The 25,797-nt window shown below is 40.0% G+C and overlaps 1 protein-coding gene across 2 annotated transcripts in view; it reads left to right on the top strand.

Annotated features, from left to right (window-relative positions):
• MAPK12 (mitogen-activated protein kinase 12) overlaps positions 1-25,797 on the top strand; it is a 39,004-nt gene that overhangs the window by 12,499 nt on the left and 708 nt on the right. Inside the window, exons 4-11 of one of the 2 annotated variants that reach the window (XM_075705994.1) lie at positions 2,054-2,165; positions 13,282-13,311; positions 14,985-15,032; positions 19,820-19,934; positions 20,602-20,673; positions 22,829-22,908; positions 23,711-23,789; positions 25,394-25,567. In XM_075705994.1, coding sequence (XP_075562109.1) covers positions 2,054-2,165; positions 13,282-13,311; positions 14,985-15,032; positions 19,820-19,934; positions 20,602-20,673; positions 22,829-22,908; positions 23,711-23,789; positions 25,394-25,567 — 710 coding nt within the window. The remainder of the gene's footprint in view (positions 1-2,053; positions 2,166-13,281; positions 13,312-14,984; positions 15,033-19,819; positions 19,935-20,601; positions 20,674-22,828; positions 22,909-23,710; positions 23,790-25,393; positions 25,568-25,797) is intronic. The other variant, XM_075706002.1, reaches the window with a different exon arrangement.

Raw genomic sequence — 25,797 nt, 5'->3', positions numbered from 1 at the left:
GTACTGTGTTTTAAATGGGACCCTAAAATCATCCTTCAAGTTTTGGAGGTGCAAGTCAAGTAGGAGGGACGTTTTTATAACTGAAACTTCATCAGGTGGAGCTACGGCAAAATTTACTGTGTAAACTTTGGGCAAGCTGTTAGAGATGAGCAGGGGTAGATGTGTGTACATTTAAAACAAAAGTGGAGAAACTGCGATTGTGAATTAAAGGTAAGATGGGTCATTTGAGGGAGACTTTCTTTTTGCTGACTAGTCATGAAATGTTATATGTGGCCTATTGTGTAAAGGTCACATTCAGGTGGATTTGTGGCTAGAAGCAGCAGAAGCAAGGTGGGTGGCTTCACCAGAGCCAGTCCCTAAAGTTGGTATTAGCTAAGAAACCCAAGGCCTCAGACAACTTCTAGCCCTAGCATGCTCCTGCTCTACCTGCCACTCTTCTCTCCTGCTCCTCTGCCAGACAATGTAACAAAGATTGAAGACAACATCCCATTTCCTTTAGAATAGAATCATAGAATCGTTTAGGTTGGAAAAGACCTTCAAGATCATCCAGTCCAACCATTGACCTAACATTAACCTAACACTTTATGAAGGAATAGTCAACATCCTTTCCCTGCTCATGCTTGTGTTGAACTTCCTTCCGTTTTAGAAGTTCAGCTGATTGAAATGGTGTACAAAATCAGAAATGCATAAATCTTTACCAGTTTAAGTCCCACTCTACCAGCTGCTTTTCACCCCATTCATCTCTGTTCCTTGCATTGTCTGTGCTTGCATCATACACAATGTGCTAGAACAGGTTGCTGTTCCTCATTTTGTAAGAATTTTGGGGTTTAACTGGAACTTGCAAGAAACTTAAATGCGTTAGGCATCAAGTTCCCATTGAAGTGAATTATTAATCGGGTGCCTGACCTCATCAGCTTATTTGAGGATTCCGGCTGTGGATTGTAAATACATTTTTAGTAATAAAAACAAGTTTGCAAAGTTTTAAGTAGTAGTCAGAGTGTTGAAAGTGAGCCTGTAGTGTTTGATCCCATTGTTGTCCTGTTCCAATGTATTGCTCATAAATGGTTACTAAAGTTTGGATTTTCAGACTCAGATAGGAGTGGGATAGACTCAGATAGGAGTCTATTTGACTGCAAGAGATTTGAAGTCATCAATTTGTAACCTTAGCAAATTGTGCGTATGTAAAAATACAGTCTTATTTGTCCTTCTCATCCTGTTCTTTACAGTGCCTAATGGTTATATATTGTTCTGAATTTTGTCTGTTCACAAAAATGAGTATCCATCCAGAACCTTGGGATTTGTACAGATGATGGCAGGTGATCGGAATCCTAATAAATGCTTGAAGGTCACTACCAGCAGTAAAAAATGTGTAGATATTTCTCTGTTTCTCTTTCCCCACCTCATTCTACCTCTGTTTTTTCCAGAACAGTCACTAAAGTTTTTTTATGGCTCATTCCAAATATTCATGACCTCTGGGAAAATGTATTTAATAAGTCTGAGGCATTCTCAAGCTTTCTGTTGCTGGTGTCCATTACCAGTACTAAGTACCGAAGATCCCAGTTTATGATCCCAGATGAAAATTAATGGAAGTCACTGTTGCCTCCTAATTCGATCAACTCTATTTCTGTTACATCTGACCCTGTCTATTTGAATGAACCACCTAGGCAGTTTTGGTTGCTGCTAGTTCACCATTACGATCGTGATTGTGAGATACATAGCATTGTGTGAATGTCTTCATTTTCTGTGTAGGTGTCTGAAATACCACAAGGCTCTTGGTTAGGTTCTTTCTAACTAGTTCAGGATCTGCAGTCTTCTGATAACTAGCAACTTTCCATAATGAGTGATAGGGTTGGGCAATACCTCTTTATGACAATCAAAATAGATAAAACCAGAGAAGCTTGGGGTGCAGGGGGATGATGATGGAATTGTTTGGTAAATGGAATGATCTATAATTTAATATTGTCACTGAACTATAACATAAAATTATGTTTCAATTTATCTGACAAGTTAAAGTTATTCTGTCCTCCTTTCTTTCCTTTTTTTTTTTTTTAAGCTACCTTGTCATGCCATTTATGGGAACAGACTTGAGTAAGATAATGAAGCATGAGAAACTAACTGAAGACCGAATCCAGTTCCTGGTGTATCAGATGTTGAAAGGCTTAAAGGTTTGCCACTTTCACTATAATTTTGATTTCACAATCTGTTTTTCCTAGTAAACCATTATAGAGAGCTATAGATACTTATCATTTGATAGCAGGATAAAATTTATCTTTCCTTGTGTAGTAAAAGTAATGACATTCTACATAGCAGTTGTTTTGTGATGATAAATGTTATCTGGGAGGGGGTTGTATGATGGTTTTGTCTGTGGCTTTTTTCAAGCAAAAAGAAAAGATAGTTATTCAAGGTCTATATAGTCCATTGATCCAGGTGGTTTTCTTATTTGAGTACACCAGAACATCCCTGCTGTGATTTTTAGTTGCGTTCTTCCCTAGTAGTTGATTGCAGCGCTGCTTTGCCACATCTCTTACTGTGGCTAGTTGAAGAGCATAGACATTGAGAATGAAACCACTGTTGAGTTCAGAGGCAGGACTCCCCTTGACTTGAGCCCTCAGCTGTGTCGTCAGCTTCCAATTTCTCTAATTTAGAAGTTTTTCCACGGCTTACCAATACTGGTCTCATACACTGTTGCTGGGGCACTCTGCACCCAACCTGCTCTAAGGGTATCTTTCTGTGCTCTTCAGAAAAGCATATGTGTATGTGTGTGTGTGTGTGTTATATACATAAATATGTGATTGGGGTGTGTGGGGGGGTGTGTGTGTATATTCATACCATATCTATATGTATGGTACATATATAGGTACAGTATATACATACAGGTATGGTATATATGTACCATACATATCTGTCAACCTATAGGTGTGGTATTTTGGGGTGAAAGTCTGACCCTGAGAGGGACTCTGAGCCCCATTGACTCCTAGTGCTCACACTGGTTTTGGGAAGTGTTCAAGGACCACAGCAAGTGCTAGTTTGGTCCCTGTGTGTTAAAAGTCCAGTTCTGCAAAGTACTAAAACTCATTGCTAAATTTAAATAGGTAAGTCATTGGTATTATTTCTATATTGAAATACCTTTCTGAGCCAGATGTCTGAATGTTCCCTGTGAGATTGGAATGTGCCCTTTGCGGAACATGCATGTAAAGTTAAAGAGTCTCTGAAGTCCCCGAGTCTCAGACAGCTTTGATAAGAGGAAGGACTGTGGATTTTTAGTGACAAATCTGAGTGGGAGGTGGCTGAGAGGAGCACAGGTAAATCACTTACAAGCCCAAACTAGTAGGCACCTGAGTTAAACAGCTGTGGAAGACGTCAGAAGGGAGTATTCTGAAAGAAAATAACTTTTTAATGCCTTTTAACAGACTCGCTGAGATTGGAACGGACCTCTGGAGACTGTGTAGTCCAACCCTCCTGCACAAAGCAGGGTCAAACTGAGCAGGCTGCTCAGGAGCTTGTGCAGTTGGGTTTTGAGTATCTCCAAGGATGGAGACTCCGCAGCCTCTCTGGGTAGCCTGTTCCATCTCCCTCAGAGTGAAATAAATTTTTCTTATGTTTAAATGGAAATTCCTGTGTTTCAGTTTTTGCCCATTGCCTCTTGTCCTTTCACTGCGCACTACTTAGAAGTATCTGTTTCTGTCTTTATTGCCTCCATCAAGTATTTATGCACATTGATAAGATGAACCATGAGCATTTTCCCAGCTAAACAGTCCTGGCTGCCTCAGTTTCTCCTCTTAATCATATGCTCCAGTCCCATAATCATCTTCATGGAGCTTCACTTGATTTGCTTCAGTGTCTCTCTTTAACTGGGAAGCCCAGCGCTGGACACAGCACTCCAGGTATGTCTCACAAGAGAAGAGGGGAAGGATCACCTCCCTCAAGTTGCTGGCAATCCTCTGCCTAATGCACGAGGCTTTTGGTTGTCTTTGCTGCAAGGGCACATTGCTCACATCCAACTTGTCCATCAGGACCTCCAGGTCCTTTTCTGCCAAGCTGGCCAACCCCCAGCCTGTATTGGTGCATGGGATTATTCTTTACCAGGTGCAGGATTTTGTTGAACTTTGTTGGGTTCCTGTCAGCCCATTTCTCCAGCCTCTGGAGGTCTTACTAAATGGCAGCACAACCACCTGGTGTACGAACATTCCTCAGTTTTGTATCATGTGCTGATTTGCTGAGGGTGCACTCTGTCCCATCATCCAGGTCAGTAATGAAGATGTTAAACAGGACTGGCCTCAGCCCTGACCGTAGTGGGGGCACTGCTAGTGATGGGCCTCCAGCTGGATTTGCTGCCAGTGATCACAACGCTTTCATCCAGGCAGTTCAGCCAACTGCTTCAGTCACCTTTGATCCAGGCAGTTCAGTCTACTTCACTGTCCATTAATCTAACTTGTAGTTCTTCTGTCTATGAGGGTGTTATGGGAAAGAGTTTCAAAAGTTTTGCTAGAATCAAGGTAGACAACATCGACTGCCCTCCCATCATCCACCAAGCCAGTCATCTTATCATAGAAGGCTAACAGGTTAATCAGACATGATCTTCCCCTTTGTAAATCCATGCTGACTACTGTCAAGCACCCCCTTGTCCTTGTTATGTTTCGAAATGGTTTCCAGAATTATTTGCTCATTACCTTCCCAGGCAGGGAGGTGTGGCTAACTAGCCTTTAGTTCCTTGATCCTCTTCCTCCTTGCCCTTTCTGAAGACACAAACAATATTTGCTTTCTTCCCATCATAAGGAACATCTCCTGATCACCATGACCTTTCACATATTAGTGAGTGGCCTCACAATGACTTTGGCCATCTTCCCTTAGTATTCTGAGTGCATCCCATGCACATGCATCAGGGCAATCCCAAGCACAAATATAGGCTGGGCAGAGAATGGATTGAGAGCAGCCCTGAGGAGAAGGACTTGGGGTTGTTGGTTGATGAGAAGCTCAACATGACCCAGCAATGTGTGCCTGCAGCCCAGAAAGCAAGCCCTGTCCTGGGCTGCATCAAAAGAGGCGTGGCCAGCAGGTTGAGGAAGGTGATTCTCCCCCTCTCCTCCACTCTTGTGAGACCCCACCTGCAGTCCTGCATTCAGCTCTGGGGCTCCCAGCAGAAGAAGGACATGGACCTGTTGGAGCAAGTCCAGAGGAGGGCCGTGAAGACAGACAGAGGGCTGGAGCACCTCTCCTGTGAAGACAGGCTGAGAGGGTTGGGGTTGTTCAGCCTGGAGAAGAAAACGCTCCAGGGAGACCTTATAGCAGCCTTCCAGTACCTCTTTTGCTCTAGCAAGTGATAGGACAAGAAGAAACGGCCTCAAGTTGCGCCAGGTTTAGATTGGATATTAGGAAAAATTTCTTCACTGAAAGTGTTGTCAAGCACTGGAACAGGCTGCCCAGGGAAGTGGTTGAGTCACCATCCCTGGAGGTATTCAAAAGGCGTGTAGATGTGGCACTTAGGGACATGGTTTGGTGGGACTTGGCAGTGTTAAGTTTATGGTTGGACTCGGTGATCTTAAAGGTCTTTTCCCACCTAAATGATTCTATGATTCTATTCACCTCTCTTGGATCTTATACTTCTGTGGACTTCAGAGCCAACAGCTATAACAAAACAACATCCCTGTGAATTTTACTGACTCTCACAAAGATGATTCTAAATGTACTAGCTGTCATATACTTTGTATGTTTTTCTCCCTCATCTTTCTACTAAATACTGTTTATTATTGCTACTGTTTTTTTCCTTTATTTGGCTTTTAAAAAATGGACTGTGATTATTAAAGTTTGTATCTTACAACACAAAAAGAAGATAGTCTTTAAGCTTCCTGTCCATCTATAACCTATATTAATGTGATATGAAAATGCTTCTCAGTCTAGATTGGTACTGCAGTTCTTAAATTAGTGTTTGTTTTTTGGATGTACACAACTGTTGATCATAAAAAGGCCATTACTACTTTACTATTTTTTTTCTTTTGGTGACTCTTCCAAGAGAAGAAAGACCTTGACCTAGCTCTGCAGGCTTCAGCCAGGCTCTCCTGCAGTGATGGCCATTTAATTCCCTTTGCTGCTCTGGAGATGCATGTTGTAACGAGGCTATGGAACGGCACTGTCTGGAATTGAATATCACTCCTTGGCTGCTGTTTGCACTGTGCAGTTTTGGTTTTACAGTCCTGTGCCTGCAACATACAACGTCTGGGCAGACTTTCCTCTGCACTCATACAGAGATAAGTGGAGCCAGTGTGCTGGAAGGTGTGTTGCATAGGGATGTGCTTGTGCAGTGGAAATACAGAACTGGTTTTGATACAGGAAGGTCTGGCACATCCATGAGGATGCCGATTCTTCCAGATCTATGTGTGCATTGCCAAACACTATTAAAAATAAATAATATCACAGGACAGCATGCTGTTCCTGGACAAGAACATCAGGAACAGTGTACCCAAGATTCCTTTGTCTCTCAGTACTTAACAGATACAGAGAGCAAGTAAATTGTTTTACTCCCATCACAAAACTTAGTAAATATACTTTGTTGTTGAGTCCTGCATTATTAATTTCAATTTGACTCTACCTCAGATTTTGTGTTCTTTATTTAGTAGATTTTCACTCACAGAGCCTTTTACATATGCTGAGTAATTATCCTTTTTACTCTGTAGTTGTGCATTTAAATGCTGTAATTCCCATTTTACAAATGCAGAAACTAAGGCCAGGTTTGGGGAAATTGGCTTTATATAAACTAGAGGGAATTCACCTCTGATCTGGGCTTTGAATGTGGAGTTATGATTTTGGTCTTGTAGTTAAGTTCCCTAATTACAAAGCCATGTCCTAATAAGTGTTTTCTCAGGGACCGTATAAGTGGAGTGGTCTGTTTAGTAGCAGGTAGCTGTCTGGGAAAGAGTTTTCCAGCAGAAGCATGCTATTCACCAGAGATAAAAAACATCATTTGGGTTAATTTTACAGGCAAGCAATATATGAACCATAAAAAACTAGCTTGAGTTGAGTATAGTGGAAAGGATGAATAATGAATTTAATTCCAGTGAGATGGCTTAGGAACATATTTTGGTCCTAGTGGCCTAGATTATCTCACAGAGGCCAACAGAGTGGAGTTTATGGGCCCCAAAGGTTGATACTGAAGTCTGTTGTATCAGTAAACGTGGAAGGCAAGCAGAGCAATTGTGCATGGTTGACGTACATATGAGGAAAACAGAGCAGGAATTAAAGAGGATGTGTTGGGTTTGCGTGGCAAGGTTTGGTAGCAGCAGGCTGCAAGGGTGGCTTCTGTGAGAAGATGCCAAGAGCTGCCCCTACATCGGACACAGCCAGTTCCAGCCGTCTCCAAAGATGGACCCTCCACTCACTAAACAGGAGCCCATCAGCAATGTTCGTGGCACCTCTGTGATAACAGATGTAAGGAGGGGTAAAAACCACTGTGCAGCAGCTGTGAGAGAGGAGTGAGAAAATGCGAGAGAAACAGCTTTACAGACACCAAGGTCAGTGAGGAAGGACGAGGAGGTGGTCCAGGCGCCGGAGCAGAGACTCCCCTGCAGCCCATGGAGAAGACCATGGTGGTGCAAGTTGCCGCCCTGCAGCCCATGGAGGACCCCCTCAGAGCAGATACCGACACTGCAGCCCATGGAGGACCCCATGCTGGAGGAGCACGAGGATGTTCCCTGAAGGAAGCTGCAGCCCATGGAGAGCCCGTGCTGGAGCAGGCTCCTGGCAGGTTTTGCGGCAAGACCTGTGGCCCATGGGGGACCTGCGCTGGAGCAGTCTGCTCCTGAAGGGCTGCATCCCGTGGAAAGGACCCATGCTGGAGCAGTTCGTGAAGGACCGTCTCCTGTGGGAGGGACCCCACGCCGGAGCAGGGGAAGAGCATGAGGAGGAAAGAATAGCAGAGACTACGCGTAATGAACTGACCGCAGTCCCCATTCCCCATCCCTCTGCGCCACTCGGGGGGAGCAAGTAGAAGAGTCAGGAGTGAAGTTGAGCCTGGGAGAAAGGGAGGGGTGTGGGGAAGGTGGTTTTAGTTTTGGGTTTTGTTTCTAACTATCCTATTCTGTTATTAATTGGCAGGAAATTAAATTCATCTTCCCCAAGTTGAGTCTGTTTTGCCCATGATGGTAATTGGCAAGTGATTTCCCTGTCCTTGTCTCTACACACAAGCTTTTCCATTTTATTTTCTGCCCCCGTGTCCAGCTGAGGAGAGGGAATGACAGAGCAGCCTGGTGGGCACCTGGAGGGAGCCAAGGTCAACCCACCATAGAGGAAAAGAGCAGAAAGTTCTTGATGTAAGCTGCTATTCCCAGGATTTTAGAAAAACGAGGGCGGTTCTCATTCCAGTTATAAGGCAACCAGCAGGGATGCTGAGATAGTCTTAGTAAATTGGTATCTCTGGTGTCTGTAACTGTGTTAGATCTTCTGTAAGTGGTTTGCCTGAATATTTTGTCTCTTCCCCCACATTTTTGGAGAGCACAACTGTACTTACCTCAAAACTACCAGCAGGAAATAAGACATTATTCAGCTACTAGACTCTGATGTTTTGTCATTTCCTATTGCACACCAAACATTTGAGAACAGTCTTTACTGTATCTGTTCCATTAAATTTTGGATTCTTCTTGAACCAATTAATCCAGCCACAATAATACACCTAGGTGGAAATATCTTCAAGAAATAGGAATGGTCCAGTGTTTGAGGGACATTCTTGCAGCACTGTCCATGCCAGGAAGTACACTGATAGCAGTATTGCTAGCATGCAGAGAAAAAAGAATATGGGTCAGTAATGTTTCTTCTTTTACACGTTATCAGTGAGTTAGCTGTTTAAGAAAGGGTCTGCCAAGTTTTGCATGAAAATTTTGTACTTCTTAAGGTCTACTGTATCTAGATTAAAGACAGCCCATCTGTGTTTACTTAGATTGCTTTTTTGGTGGGGTGGGGGGAACAAAGCATAAGCTTAGCTAGCGCTCAGGTGAGGCTTTATAAGGGAAAAATACTTGCAACATCTGGGAAGGAAGAATATGCCACTCTGTAGATCTTTGTTGTAAAACTCTTTCAACTTGTCAAGGTTAGCCTCTGAGTTTTATAATGCATATAATTTTTTGCACCTTTTAACTTTGATGGACTCTATTTTGGGGATTTTTTTGGTGTTAAACATGTTACCTGCAACATGCATTTGTCCTTTGTGTAAAGTACATTTGCACTTCATGGTATCTGTGTTTATGTCTGGTCAAAGGCAAGAAGGCTGTTCATCATTTTTGTCACATTGCATACTTCTATTCTAACAGCCTGTTTACATGTGATAGTTAAATGCATGTAGAAAAAACTCTGCATGAGTGATGTATTGTGAAGGAATAAGAGAGATTTTTGCTAAGCCCCCAAGTCAGGAGAGCTTCCTTGCCTTTGTTTCTATATTCTACCTGTAGAGTGGTTCTGGATTGGTTGTATACCAAAATGCTCAACAGGCTTGATTTAAAATAGATATATATAAATTGAGGTCAATAGAAAGTTCATAATGAGTTCAGAAGATTTGTATCAAGCCCTCAGGTCTTTGTTCTGTAAGTCTATACAGTCCTTGTTTGTCAGTTAGTTTCTGTTCTTGCCATTTCACTGTCTTCTTTCTATAGAGAATGAAATATCCATATCCTTTCTTTGGTGAGCCTTATAATTTATCAGAATTTAACTTCATCTGTGGTAGGAAAAAACAATGCGATTTAACACCACTTAAAAACAATTATGTGCCTCTCCTTTGTCTGTTTCTTCGTCAGGCCTTAGTTTGGCATTAAATTTAAGTATGAGCTTGCAACTTGGAAAGGCTTTCATCATTTTTTTGTTTGACAGAAAAGCTGTGTATTGTCAAAGAGTACAGAAGGCAAGCTGAACATAAATGTCTTTATGTAGGTGGAAAGGGGCTGAAGCTTCCAGTGCTTTCACTCTTGGGTCCCTCTTCTGCAGGAGTGCCAGCTGGGTTCCTGTTGGTAGCGGTCTGGGGAGGTGGGTGGCAGTCCTGTTTCTTTATTTGTACAGTATTTGAGAATGGACGGATAGCTCTTGGGCCGTACAAACACCTGTTCAAGCTTCTTTTGCCATACTCATGGTAATATTTCCCTGCTCTAGTTCTCTCCTTTTGTCATCTCTGTTTACTGTCTTTTGTTCACATTTATGTTGTTCTTTCTGCTTCTTTGCTTTCCCTTCCCCCTCTCACCCATTTCCTCTTCAGTTTTGCCTTCCCTGCCAAGTCACTCCTCATTTTCATTCTGCGTGCTGCCTAGAATACTTTCTTCTGAGTCTTTTCTAATTCCCTTTTGATTAGTTTTTTAGTTTGTGTAGAGATTGCATATACAGACAAGAATGCTTAGAATTTAGGCAACTGTTGGATAGCTTCCTAGCACAATCTGAAGCTTGCTTTCAAGGATTTATGCATACTACCAAAAATTGTCTTTAGGATAATGCACAGAGCTCCTGTGCTCCAGTGCACTTTGCTCATGTTAACTGGGTTCTTGAATCAAATATTGTTCAGGTGAAGTGGTAATAGCATTGTGAAGGACACGTCTGCTCTGGTCTGGATGTTTTTGCCATGTTAAGAGTGAAAAATCTGCAATAAATGGATGATTTAATGAGGGCAATCAGTAAGAATAAGATCCTGTTTCAGAAGGTTATTGAACTGAAATGGAAAATTTTCTGAACAAAGAGTGGTGTAGTTCCAGTGCTCCTACCTGCCAGGAGATAATAAAATGCAGTTAAAAAAATACTGCTATTGTTAAAGAAACATGGGAGCATATCACCAGTATTTCAGCTTACAGAAAGGCTGATGTGTATGTTAGCACCAGGAGTAAGTGCTGTAATCTCAGTAGTGTTGTATTAAGAGGAGTGTTTAGAAAATATAGGAGTTGTCCCCAAAGTCTTAACATGATTTTGGTGCTGTGAACACTCATAAAACCTTCAGTGGGGTGAGAACGCCAGCAAAACCATGCTTTTCCCCCAAACAGGTGAGATTAACTAAAACTCTGAAGGGTACAGTCCTTTTAATTCTTGTTTCTACATGCCACATTCTTAGGTGCAGAAATTCTTGGGTCTGTCAGTTATTTCCTTACTGTCTACAGTCATACCAGCAAAAATAGCCTATATAATATTTTAAGCATCTGCTCTGGAAAATCAAGAGGCTTCAGTAAGAAGATGTTGAAATGATTTAGAATGCAAGTAGTCATTGTGATATCCTTGATCAAGATGGCTATTGGCAGAAGTCATCAGCTTTTTCCTCATTTATTGGGAGTCTAACTACGTATAGATACATTTCTTTTTTTAAAAAAAAAAAAAGCTTATGTCCTCTCGGGTCTCTGCGTACAAATGACAAATTACTTCGTTTTGCATCTGATTCCTCCCATCCTGATCCACTGCATGCACATCCATGACAGAAGCAACGTTTCACAGTTCTTCATTTGCTGTAGCGGTTTTACAGCCTATGTTCTGGGAAGCAGCCCTGCACCCTCAGCCCCTTGTGTCTGCCCCAGGAAATCCTGTGAAGCACTTTGGCAATTCCTATGGGGGATGTTAAGCCTTACCTCATCTGCAAGTAATATGCAGCAGGAACCGGTCTACCGCAAATGCTAGGTCCTGCATGGACTTGGGCACAGCAGTCAGCAGTGCGCCCATGCAGCAGCGAAGCCCTACCATGATCTGGGCTGGATTGGTGAAGTTGTAGCCACGGGGTTAAGGGAAATTTTTTTTTTCCCTTTTTTCAGAACCTACGAAACCACATCTGGAGCACTGTGTCATGTGTAAGAGAGGAAAAAGTACATGTCAGAGATTTTATTTTTGTTCAGTCACTGCTTTAAAATCTTGGTGCCTTAAATACAGGTCTTGTGCTGCTTAGGTTGTATGGGTTTTGCTTAAGTTCAGAAACCTAAGTCTAAAATGCACATTGGATCTGTCTGAAGAAGTTGGCTTTGATCTATAGCTTTGCTTTCTTTTCACTGGTCCCCTCAGCAGGTGGACTATGAGGATCCCTTGGGAGAGGTACTGTTGCATTTACAAGGTTAATTGCTCATCATCATGGCTGCTGGGGAAGACGACGACGGTCATTGGCTGTGGCTGGTTGGCAGTTACCCTGCGAAGTTCTGTGCTTCGGTGCATCTCCGTGAGACCACCCTGACTGTCCCTGGTTGGTCTTCCCTGGCTCTGACAGCTGGTTTCCAGTAACTTTTCCCAGTTATTGTCCCATTCTCCAGGGTGGAATAAAATGAAAACTCTCCAGGTGAAGCTGGTGGGATTCGCATCTCATCCATCTTTTCTGGGGAGTTTTTTCAAAAAGCCTTTATTGTTCTTGTGTTGCTTAGTGTCAGTAGTATGAGCTGCCATCAGTAGTATGGTCCATGGGGTTTTCAGATCAGTTCCCCACATCTGAAGTGAACAGCAGTAGCATGTTCCAGGCCACTCTTGGAAAGCATGTCCTCAGGTCAGGACAACTTTCTGCATTTCAGTCCTTACAAAAGAGATGCCTATGTCTGAACTAGTTACTAGAGGCTCCCTTTATTGTCTGTGGTGAAAATAGTCTATTCTAGGGCATCATTCAGCTGGTGAGAGGAACTGGTACCTCAGTGGGGAGCATTTGGTGACAGATGTCATCCCAAAAGAACTAGTCCTAGGTGTCTAGTTTGTTGGTTTGACTTTTGAGAGCCCTTAAATAGGTCACTGGAAGGGTGATGAAAATGTTCGGGTAAAGGAGAGTGTCTTATAACATGACTTCTCGATGTTTCATTGAGGAAGTATTGAAGCATGTAGCTGAGACCGTGACTGGCCTTCATACTGGTCTTAAATGATTTCTAAAAACAGTACTGCTGGAGCATATGAATCTAAATGATTGTGGCACATGGGAGATGTCTATTTCAAGAGAACATTTCTGATATACAAAATAGCAGGATTTATATTGATACATATATATAGAGAGAGATAGAGAGAGCAATGCCAAAAATTAACTGGAAACAGGATTTTATATATGGGAAGAATTAGAAAAAACTGTATGATCTGTTGCAGTACTCAAACTGATTTACTGGTTTCTCGTTATTGGGGGAGGGGAAGGGGAATTTTTTTTTTTTAATGTGTTTAATTATCTGAACGTTAAAAAATAGCTAAAAAGATCTTCTGTGCAATTAATAAACATTTTCTAATTTCAGATTACTTTAGCATCCTGAAAAAGTACTTTCTCCCCTGCCCCAGGCAACTTCTTGAAGTCAGGACCTCATTAACTAAAAAAAATACTTTCTCTTTTTACAGTATATTCACTCATCAGGCATAATTCACAGGGTAAGTGGAAACAATATAAAAGATGTTTATATTCTGATAACGAGTGGTGTTTGTTTATAAGCATGCCCATAAATATGCCTGAACTTCTGTTTATAGTATCTCTATAGTGTTTGATGATGCCTTTGGTTTCTTGTTCAATAGGAACAAAAGGTGGTATGGCTACATCAGTGTAAGTTGGGCACTCAAGTTGCACTGAGTACAGCTTGGATTTGGATTTCTTAAATTACTTTGTGCAGTTGAGTTGTAAGTCCCCACAAGAGCAAAAAGTGTCTAAATTGAGATGGATGAGAGTTTTTTCTGGCTTTTTCTAAAATTAAGATTAAACATTTAAAAACAATATTTAAATGTTGTTTAAACATCATGTTATTGTTGGGGGGGGCAAGGAGGGAATAGCATAGAAACTGAAAAAATAGTCCAAAATTTTAGATCTTTGAAAACCCTAATTTTTTCTGAGAAAAATTAAGCATCTGCTTCTTTTTGAATCCCTGCTGTGTCTAAAGTCCACTTAAAATCACTTTTGCATTGTGAAGGAGTTCTGAATGATGCTTTTGTGGTACCAAGCAGCGTAACTTCCCCAAAAACTGCATCAGAACAGCAGAAACTGGCCATTTATATTAAAATATCAGGAGTACCACAGAAAGTGCACATTGTATAGTAGCTTTAAGCTGGACATGGAAACTACGCACACTGCCAAAATACTGTAATAAATTGATATTTTTATTTCTACAACTGCTGTGATTGTGGTCTAAATTTACAGTTTCTTAGACCTTTTCTAAGCTCTTTCTCAATGGCTCTTGAGCTTCTTGGTTTCATTATGGTTCTTTGCACCAATTTGTTTCTCTCAAGGCCCCTCTGATCTTAAAACATATTCTTATAAAACAGCTGGATGCCTGTTAAAAAGTTCAGAGAGAAGATTCCTGTAAAAGTCTTGTGCTAAAGTGACAAAGCTGAAGGAAAACTTATATCTGATTTTTTCTTTGTCTTTGTAACTGTGAATGTCTAAGAGTCACTGACATTGCAAAATCTTCTTAGTCAGTGCCAGTACGCTTCCCTTTGCTGCTCAACTTAGAAGTACAAATTTTGAAGATCATTAGAAGTCTCTACAGGAGCTAAAGAGGCTTAAGGGAATTTTTTTTTCATGTTGCAGTCTCCATTCAATTGACTTTGTTAGGAAATTGATTTTCCCACCAGAAGAGAGCATAGGCTTTTATGTAGAATCTCGTTTGATTCCTTCAGTACTCCTTCAAGGTCTATCAGGGTATGGAACCTTTTTAAAGTATATTTTGATATGCAGTGTGTACAGTCCAGAAATATATATGTGAATCCTTAACTTTGTGGTGTTAGTATTAAATGCAACAAATTTATGTCCAAACCCCACTCGCGGTAAGATGAATGAGTTCCTTCACTGGTAAGTATTTTCCTGACTTCTAGCAGAAAAATGTTGATTTGTCTGGGAGGAAAACATACTGGAAAAAAAGCCAAACATACTCAAGTTTGTGTCTTTGTTATTTGTTATATTTAATTTTCTAATTTAGATTTACGACATTGTTTTACCTGTTGCTGATCTAAGTAGTTGTATGAAAACCATTAAACCTAAATGAAAGAAAGAAAGTGTGCTTTATTGTGTTTGCTGTAAAATAAATAAATAACATCCATTTCAAATCTGATTATAGGATCTAAAGCCTGGAAACTTGGCAGTAAACGAAGACTGTGAATTGAAGGTAGGATATATCTATTTGAAAAAACAGTTAGATGTATTAGAAATACACGACAGAAGACAACGGGTGCAACAGCTGTAGGTGTGCTGGCTGGCGTCAGTGATGGGCCAAGCTTTCAGCCCACCGGCTTTGAGGAGTCATGGAAAAATAAGGGAACACTGGAAGATGGAAGGGAAGAGGATCAAATGGGCAGTGGTAACAATCTTGAAAAAAATTACAAGAGACTGCTCCTTGAGTGCTTTCCCATTTGTCTGACTTCAGTAAAGCCCTGAATAGTGCGAATCTATTCACCTCCTATTTGTATGTCCTTGACTGACATAAATGTGCATTTCATATGAATGGCAGAGGCGATGATCAATTTCTGAGATTGTTCTAGAGCCAAGCACAAGTGGCTGCTCCTCAAGCTAGAAGCATTGCCCAGGATGTCCCAGCTGAAAACATCCAGTCCAGATAAGACACTCTGGGAGGCTGGTACCCAGTGCCAACAGTGGAGAAATGAGGGTTGACTCCTTGGAATCGCATACTGTTCACCACAAACAAGAACATCTTATTTCTTTGAAAGTGATTCCTTCTGCACTGTTACAGCTAGCAGTAGTATCAGTTGCATGCAGACTACAGTGTATTTCATAGCAAGAATATATCAGTTCTGCTTGAGTTTTGCTCTTAATTGAAGCAGTGAGGAAAAAAAAAATCATGAAATTCCTAGTTCAGCTATTAGCTGTTTCTGTTGCTATGCTGCAAGACAGTTGCACTTTATGGCATGTCTTATATTACCTGGTTGCTGCTTCTTCGGAGTGGGGCAAGTATTGGCATGTACCTTGACTCCCTTTGTCCTAGCTGTTGGGGCTTCTCTCGAAAGATGGGTGGGAGGACAGTGCACACCCACACCTCTTCCCAGTATGGAAACTGGGCTTAGCTGACATGCACTCTTGGAGATTGGGGCTGTAGCACCCATTGTGGAAAGTATTTGTCCTGAAGTGTAAATGTTGCCACTTCCTTGGGAATGTTCTCAGTAGAGTCCATCTTCTCCTGCACAATGTTTGTCACCTCAAGCCTCCTTCTAAATCATTGAACTGAAATACAGAATCTGACCAGTTCTGATAGCAGTTTCTTACACATATTGGAAATCTTCCAAAGCCTGTTAGAGTGTGTAATATTAGTACTTCAAAAATAATTATGCAATGTACCCAGACCTAGCAAAAATGCATCTGTTTGGCTGTGTAGAATAACTTTGTTATAAAAAAGCCAATTATTTATTATGAAGTAGAATTATATAGTACTCAACACTGATTATTTTAGGAATATAGTTTATTCTCTTGAGCGTAGAGATAGTAGCCCCAGACTGCTTCCAGTTCCCAGTTAATTCCATTCTTGTATTTTAATAGATCATTGTTAATTTTTTAGAATTGTTTTTGTCACCTATCTTCTCTTAGCTCTAGCAATCTGAAAGGCTAGTCAGGTTTTTCAATTAATTACAAAACCAAGCTATGTCTTCTGTCTTGTGCTTGAATCGTGACTGGCCTATACATCCTCACAAAACAACAGTAAATTGGAATGGGGACTTTTGTGGCCTGATATGTAAGTACATTTAGATCTTATGGCCAAGGTTTCCTCCCTAAAAGAGACATAAGACTTTATGGGAGTAGTTTAGTTATGTGAGTATTTCAGCTTTGAATAAATATAAAAAGTCTGACTCTACAAGCTGGGAGATACAGAAGAAGATCAAAGGTTGTGAAGCACTCCCTTAATTAAATAAAATAAAAGTTGATGCAACACTGCAAAAATGTTTTTTACCATATAACATACAAATTATATACTTGCATGTAGCTGTTGTAATACAATTTTTTGCTCTTTGGAGACTGACCTGCATGTTCAGGGTCCTGTCATTTCAGAATGTCCCTATCTAACACAAAAAGCCATTGTCTCCTCCTGGCTTGTAGGTGGCCAAAAGGTGAGTGGGTCCCAGGGTGACGTGGAAAAAAAGAACCTAGAAAAAGCAGTTGTACATGTTTCTATTCCTGTCCCCCTGCAGCTGTGCAATTATATTTTGAGATGCAGCCCAGGTCTAAGACATTCTTCCATGATAGTATAACTGTATCTCCACTGTATCTCTTTATTTAACACAAATTATTTTTCTGTTACCTTGGACATTTTTAAGCTTTTAGATAAACTGAGGCAAATAATTCCATATCAGAACATATTTGTGAAATGACAAGGAGAAAATGTAGTGTTAAGCTTTAGTTTTTGTTTCTTGACTCTAAGAGTGAAATTATGCTGTCCCTGGTTGTATGATAAGCTCTGATACCATATACAGAAGAAAAGTGCAAATTTGCAATTAGGAAATACTGGTTGTCAAAACGCAACTCCAGTCTATAAACAGAAAGCAAAGTACCATACGTTGAGAAGTGTGCATAAAAAATATCAAGGTGAGGATTTAAGTGGGATCTCCCTTACACTGAAGGAGTTGAACTGACTTCCCAAATGTGTGTGCGTTCAGGTGCAGTGGGCAGGATGACCCTGCTCTGAGACTGCGCTTTCAAAGTCAGTTTATGCGGGCACAGGACCATGCTGCCAGGGATAGTCCAACCCTTTTCCCCCACATCTGTGTGCTCAGCAGCTTCCCTTGCATCTGCTCCAGTGGCAGTGATGCTGTAGGCAAGTTGGAACAGTTCCTTGAATTGGTAATTAATTAATAAGCAATCAGTTTTCTTTTTCACAATGAGCTTTCTGGCTCCCTCGTCTGATGCCCTCAACTGCTACATAGGAATCAGAAAAGTGACAGTGAAGGGGAAATCACTGCCCTTTCTGCAGTCTTGAAGTTACAAGTTATTTTTGTTACAGTTATCGAAGCAAGTTAGGAAAATTAAGTTTGCTGAGTAGAAGGGGAGCTTATCCTTGAGGAGCTGAGGGGAATTTGCTCTCTCTCTCTCATCATTTCAGCATTATAAAAAGGATTTTCAAACTTGCTCTGAAAATTGCTTTGGAAGTTCCAGCTGAAAAGTTGAAGATTGGAGTATGAGAATAGTTTTGTGTGAACATTGTTGTTGAAGTGGTACCATGTTAATATTAAGTACTAACAGGATACACTTGTTCCTGAGCCTAGTGAATATGTAAAGGAAAAGAAATCCTGAAGTTAATATATAATGCACAAAAATTCCCGCTGTCGTTTTCTGCTTTTACAAAAACACAAACCCAAATTACATTTTAGCTGTCTCCAACTCCAAGTGTCACAAGCCTTAGTATGGAAAAGGCCTAAAAACCTGTGACAGAATAGATGGTGCCACATGTGGCTTTTGACCTATTATGTAAAACTTTTTTTCTTCCATCCCCACTCCTGTGTTACTGGGAAGACATAATGAGTGTTGTATGTGTAGAATAAATTTGAAAGCTCTATATAAAAGTGTATTTTGTTACTGCAAATATTTTGATTCTACTAAATCTTCAGTACCCAAAGTTCTGAGGGGTAACTTCGGCTGTAATCAATTGTATTTTATTGGTAAGAATAAAAATCTTTTCCTTGGCATCCTATTCCTGGTTTTAAGTTGACAGGTAATCAGCAGGTATGGGGAAGCTGTGGAAATGATGTTTCCAGTATGGCAATAAAGATAAGCCATAACATTTTATACTCGTGATCTATGAATGAAAATATAATTTTCCTTTCTGCTAGTTCCAGGGAATGATGAAACTATCCTGAAATATTTTAAAATGTTTAATTACAGAGAGCGTTACAAAAGCATCACTCTTGGTATATTAATGCACAGGTGCTCCTAGTAAAAATGTCTGCCCTGTCGATATATATGAAGCCTGATGCACATGGAAACTAGTGGCTGTTCACGCAAAGCTACATATTCAAGTATCTGTGGATGATGATGATTTATTCTGAATAGACTTTACTTACCAAGACCCCTGCTTCTTGTTAGAAGCATGAACTTCCTGACAAACTATGAACTGACTGTCATTCCAGGAGTGTTCCTCGCTGCTGGCCGCATCTTTTGGCACCATCTTTTGAAGGTGCATACAGGTGGGCCTTTACATTAGCCAATTTCGTAGAAGCTGACAAAAGGCTGTAACGTTAATTTTTAATCTTGCTGCTGTACACATTGCTATATCTGCAGATAAATATCTGAGAGTCTTAGAAGTAAGCTGAATTGTGCGTAATCCTTTAAAAAAATTGCATTGACCTTGTGTTTCTTACAGAGGGTTGCTCTGTAGTTGACGCAGTAGGTTGGGGAAAACTCAGTGAGGCTAAATAATCATAATTCCCTACTGTTGTTGTATACTTTCGGTGTGACCTAGAGAAGCTTTCCTTTCTGTGAAAACTCAGAAAACAAAGATAACGATTCCTCCTTATTTCAGAATATTATTGGAACACACTCTTGAATAATTGTGCCACCTGAGATATGACAGTAATGAATACCATCTAAGACGGGTGCTGTTGTTTAGCCCTAACAAGCTACAGTAGTCATTCCATGGCCAGGGAATTTTTTGCAATGAATGGGACCCACATCTTTTTAATTAATAATTGAAGAATTTATTATTTTATTTACTGGTTTTACAGCTTTTAGTGTTTCTATAGGAGTATCTAACATGGGGAAAAAAATCATAAAGCTCCTTGCTACTTCTGTCTTGATTTTTCAAATGGGAGCAAGACACTTCAATGAGACAAAAGATGCAAAAATAAGCCAGTCTCTGCAAAATACTCCAATTCTTTTACTTTCTGCATTTGTAAAGTCTGTGTGAAATAGATAACTAGCTGTCTGATCAGGATTTTCTTTGTGCTTCCACTACAGATTCTGGATTTTGGATTGGCGAGGCATACAGACAGTGAGATGACCGGTTATGTGGTTACAAGGTGGTACAGAGCCCCAGAGGTCATACTTAACTGGATGCATTATACGCAAACAGGTCAGCATCTCTTCAGAAAAGTCATAGCAGAGCTGAAGCATTCACTGAATCAGGCAATATATAAGCAAGTCTTTGTTTCTGAAGTGAATGAGAAATTGGAGGTGGAAATGACAATATAATTATACAAAACTTCCTTGTAGATAAATTGCAGGTAATCATTTGGTGGTTGTGAGTTTGGGGGCTTTTTTGTATATTTTCTGAGAGTAACAAAGTGCCAAGGTGGTTGGGAAAAAGTGATTAAATGTATGCAGATGTGACAGTCTGGTCTACATTCTTGTGTTCTGTACTGACTGTCATCTTCCTTCAAAGATGTGCTGAATGTAACTCGACCAGACAGGGGAAAATGGCAGAAGGAGGGTATTCAAGTAACGCTAGGATCACTATGGAAGTTTTTGAAAGCATTGAAAAATTTACTTCCCACATGCACCTGCCTGTTACTGAGAAACTGGTTCTGCATAGTATCAGGTTATCTCCAGTTTGCTAATTAGAAAGGCTGGTGGTTTTACCTCTGCCATTCATCATACTTGGCAAGGCACTCATTTATTTTGTAACAGTCTATAAAGGTAAATTTTACACTTCTTTAAAATATGTTTTAAATTAAACTTTATGTATGCTTAAATGGATAAGTATTCAGCAATTTAATGTGACTGTTGGTCTTTTTTTTCAGTTGACATCTGGTCTGTGGGCTGTATAATGGCTGAGATGATAACAGGGAGGCCCCTGTTCAAAGGAAATGATCGTATCCTTCAGTGAATTTATGACACTAATGTAAGAAAATGATGAGAGGTTCTTATGTGATACAGTAGGTCTGTTCAAAAACTGATGAGCGTAAATTGAAATGAGTAGTAAGATGGTTTGTACCTTTCTTTCAAATAACCTAATTGGTTATTTGATATCTGTACCACTTTTGCACATGTGCAAATTAAAACTTGTATTACTGAACTTTTTCGATAGAGGAAGAGAGGTGATCTTTGAGTCGCATCTCAAATCATCAGGTAAAAGGTTCTGTGATGATAGAAAAGGCATATTTTGGGTTTTTTTAGTAATAGGTTACACAACTCCAGAACACGCACAGAAGATTCTGCTGTAGTATACAGACTTACATGCACATGCTAGTCCAATTCATGCTTTTTGAGACTTTTACCAAAAAATGTTACGTAAATAACATCTAGTAAAGTGTTTTCTGTTTACAGAAAACACCTAGTCCTATCATTTCATTGCTGAGGAATTAAGAAAATAGTTAAGATTAAGCCATAATTCAACCTCAAAAGAGATACTTCATTGGCAGTAGTAGTTGTGATAGTTAATAGAGGATGGTGTTAGTATAAGACAGCAAGAATTTTTTACTTTTTTTTTGTTTCCCAGCTTTGTATGTTTGACAGCTCAGCCTAATCATTTTGCACTGCTTTTCCCCTTGTGGTGTTCCGGTCAATAAATTGCTTATCTGCAAATCCTTGTTTACAAAATCACAGAATCACAATTGTTTAATTTTAGTTATATTTGTATTTAAGTACTTACATCTAAGATTAGAACTTCATTGCATGGATCATATTATTCTTGTTTTGTGAGGAAAAACATAAAAAAGGAAGATTGCATTCACCAAAAAAGTGCTGGGGCCTGTGAAGAAGTAGAATCCATCAAATTATTTCAGCTGTACAGATTTTAAGTACACATTAGTTCTTCACAAGAAAATACTAAAAACCCTGCCAAAGAACCACTGTTGACTAACATAGCATTTCTCAACTAATGCTAACCTTGAGCATTCTGGTACATAAATAAGGAAATGAATGAGTCATAATTTTCAAGTTGCACTGTAAATGTAAGAGTGGAAAAGCTAGTATTTTATTCATCCTGGGTTTTGGAGATTTCAGAACTGTTGGCTGAAGTTCTGCATCCTGTGTTACAAAGGAAATTACCCCAGCATAATAGTCCTTGCTGGCCTTTGAGTATGCGAATCAGTATTGCTTATTGCCAGGGAAATGCAGCATGGGGTCAGCTGCGGGTAGCTGAATAAGAAAACAGCTAACTTAAGGGATGTTTGGTTTAGTAATATGAATAGGTTATCCTACAAACTTGGTATGCAATTTTTTTATTATTTATTTATTTATTTCATCAGCATTACCCACCATTGCCTTTTTCTGCAGAGGTTAGTAGAAGCTTCATGTGCCAAGCGCTGATCTAGCTTCTCATCTGCTGCTCTTACCAGAGTAGCAAACGAGTCCTAAAGCTGTTCTGTGCAGCATTAGCCTCCTGTGAATATGGTGTTTCTTCTTTGAAACAGCAAATATGGTTGCTGATTAATTTGTGCTGGTTTAGGACACAGAAGACTAGGGAGTGTTCTAATGCCTTACCCCAGTGTCTCCAACATCTCAACAACTGGAATTGAGCTAAGCATGTGGGAAATGAGGAGGAGAGGGGTTAATTTTTTTCCTTTAAGTTTCTCAATATGGAGAAGAACTAACACAGACTGTTTTCCTCTGATTTTTGTTCTGTTTATCATACCACCTGATGTTCCCTGTGACTTTTCCTGCCTCTATGTCACCTAAGGATTGGATAGCCCAGGGCAATGTGTGCAATACATGTGTTGATTGTTCAGATACTCCAATAATTTTGGTCTGATTTTGACCAAAAGTATAGGGAAGGCCTGATAATATTAGAGGAGTTTGTAGATGATACAATTATGTGTTCCCAAGTTACAGGATATTTTATTTCAGGTGCTTTCAGTGTCTTTGCCTTTTGCAAGAAAAATGGGGAACTTTCATCTTTTATAAATCTTATGTTCAGTCCTTGCATTGTGATTTTTGCTTTATTCTCCAATAGCAAAGAAACTCACAATTGTTGCAAGGTGTTTAGTTTTCTGGTGAAAGACTTTGTTCCTTATTTGTGGTATTCAGATCTGGACCAACTCACAGAAATAATGAAAATAACTGGTACACCAACTCAAGATTTTGTTCAAAAACTGCAGAGTCAAGATGTGAGTATTCATATGTCCGTTAGTTTTACATGTCTTTATTTGACTTAAGCCATGCTCAGTTCTTAGACTGGCTGAAATAATATGTATTGACTACTGAAATGACCCCTGATGGTACATCTCTGCCTTGAAGTGCTTTGCACACTCAGAATAGCTACTGGAGATTAAGGGGGCACAGAAGATGATCATGACACTTGGAAAATCTGTATATTTCAATACTTCAAAGTTTCCATTGTGTACCATATAAACAGTTGAGCTGATGCATTACTACCTTTATCAGAAACGTACTGAAAACACGAACCTATTCAGAAAACCCGGTTGTTTTGTACATGTCTCTGACTTTGTCTTTCCTATTCTTGTGTGGATGTCCTTCTAGACTCCTTAAGCCCCTACTATAAAAAAGCTAAAATTAATCATTAGACTAACTGTACAATTTAGATACTGTATAAAGTTCACTTCTAGAGATTCCTGTAAACTCACTATGACATTCTTTCAAATTATGCATACATATTTATTCTAATTAATATAGTAAATATTTAGCAGTAATAATTAAAGCTTTACATTATCATTTCTTAATCAGAGTTTTAAGGCTTTCAGATCAAGTTCCTTTCAACAAAGTTTTTTTTAAAAAAAAAAAGTTCCTTTCAACAAGAAGGTGAATATAATCAAGGTTTATGACCCCCAAAAAATCCATTTGTACAACGTGCTATCAAAGCATGGGTGAGTTACCTGTTAAGCATATAGTTAATGTTGTCACATTACAAAGGTGGCAAAGGTATAATTTAATATTCATGTTTCTTTTAAGGCAAAAAACTATATCAAAAGCCTCCCAAAAGTCCAGAAAAAAGATTTTGCATCCATCTTGAAGTATGCGAATCCTTTGGGTAAGACAGTTTGTGTGGATGTGTACAATTTGTCTTGTTCTGTGTTTGCATTGGAGGCAGCAGCAGTATCAGTCATATGATAGGTTATGTGATGGTTCTCATGCTTTTCTATCTCTTGCTTTCCATAATTCATAGCTTTGATTTTAGTGGCTGAACTTTGCCAAGTTCAGACCCTGCCAGGAATCAGATGTTTCTTAGAAGAGTCAAAAAAGAAGTACTTTGTGTTTTAGGCTCCAGTCCAGCATCTACTTAATGGTTTTACTGGAGCAGCTTTCTCAAGAGCCCTCAGAAATTAAATACCTGTAATAAATTTTTCTGTGTATTGTATTTGAAATGTAATTCTGAAACTTCAATCTGATCTACCGTAGAAATGCAAGCAAATAGAAAGCTGACATTTTAGTCATGGAATGAATACATCCTGAGAAACATCTGTGCATTCCTGAGAAGCACTGGCTTGGGTTTGATAGATATAAACAGCCAGAAGAGCATACCAAGTGTGCATAACTGTGACATGACTTGAGGCAGCCAGAGCTCTGAGATGTCTCTGCCCAAACCTTATCCATTCCCCAATGATCTGAACACTCACAAAGCCAGTTTTATTAGAATATCAATTAGGATAACTGAATCGTCTCAGTTTAAGAAGTTAAAATTTTATGTTCAGATACAGTAGAAATAAACATGATTAATAAGCAGCTCTTACCCTGACTGCCTGGTTAGCTCACTGACCTCAGCTACAGCAAACTCTACACATTTCCATTTAGTTTTTAGGATGTTTCTTCCTATTTCTTCTGTGCCCATCTGGCTGCTCCTTATGTAGAGAACAACTAACTGCTCATGGTCTGGGAGAGAAAGCTGGAGAGAATCCATGATGTGGCAAGCAGGAGTTGCAGCATCCTGTCCCACACTGCTGCCTCTTCGTCCTTTTAGAGGCTCCACCCAACCCAGGAACGTTCTTTCAGGATAGAAAAACAGAGAATAAACAAATCATTCATCATATCTGTTTACACTAGCTCATTTTGACAGCCTAACAGTGAACCTGATCCAAAATCCACTGGAGAGTAACATGCAGGATTTTCCTGAATTGTTTCGTCTGAGGTCAAAAACACATAGCAGGTAAAGTTAGCGCTGAGATTCTGAGGATAGACAACTGACTTGTCTTAGTGAACTTCAGAGTGCACTTGGCTTGGATTTGGTCACACGCTGAGCAGTTCTCATTAGCTCTACACCCACCCGTTCATTCCACTGTTGTCAGGTTGTGATGTATCTTAGAACCACAACGCAGTGGTGGGTGGCAGTGATGAAAGACACCTGGGAAAGCCCCAAACACAGTGGTCCTGGAGCAGAGAAGCCATTAGCTGAGGTGATGTGTCTGTATTGCATGCAGAAGCAAGGGAGCATCTCTGTGTTGCATCAGGCTTTGTACACATCCCAGCTTGTTCACAACACTATTTCGTCATGTGGATGGGCCCCACTGGCTTTAGAATGAACACCCAATGATTCTGCTTTGTAACTGTATTTATTTGAAATCTCCAGGGCAACATTACTGTGTACAAGCTGGAATCAGTGGTGTGATTTGAATGCACTGTTTGTTTTCTGTTCAATAGCTGTAAACCTTTTGGAGAAGATGCTGGTGCTGGATGCAGAGAAGCGAGTCACAGCAGCTGAGGCTTTGATGCATCCTTACTTTGAACCAATTCACGATCCTGAGGAAGAAACTGAAGCTGAGAAATATGACGACACATTTGATAACATGGATCTTCCGCTAGATGAGTGGAAGCGTGAGTTTAGTTTTGTGATGTTTTAAAAAATGACCAGATAGAAAGGCCATCCAGAAATAGGAATATTCCCCTTTACAAATTACTTTCTCTGCTTCTGATAGAACGGAGTAAGTAGACAGCATTAAGATAGAGAAACGCTATTGATAAGCCAGTGTTCCTCTTATCAAGTCCTGGAATGATCCCCAAAGGTTTCTTCTCTGCCTCCTAACAGAGGCTCTCCTCTTTCCCCT

Source organism: Pelecanus crispus, chromosome 1 (assembly GCF_030463565.1).
Source record: "Pelecanus crispus isolate bPelCri1 chromosome 1, bPelCri1.pri, whole genome shotgun sequence".
Classification (NCBI taxonomy): Eukaryota; Metazoa; Chordata; class Aves; order Pelecaniformes; family Pelecanidae; genus Pelecanus; species Pelecanus crispus.
Note: the sequence above shows the minus strand (reverse complement) of the source record. Positions and strands in the feature narration are given on the sequence as shown.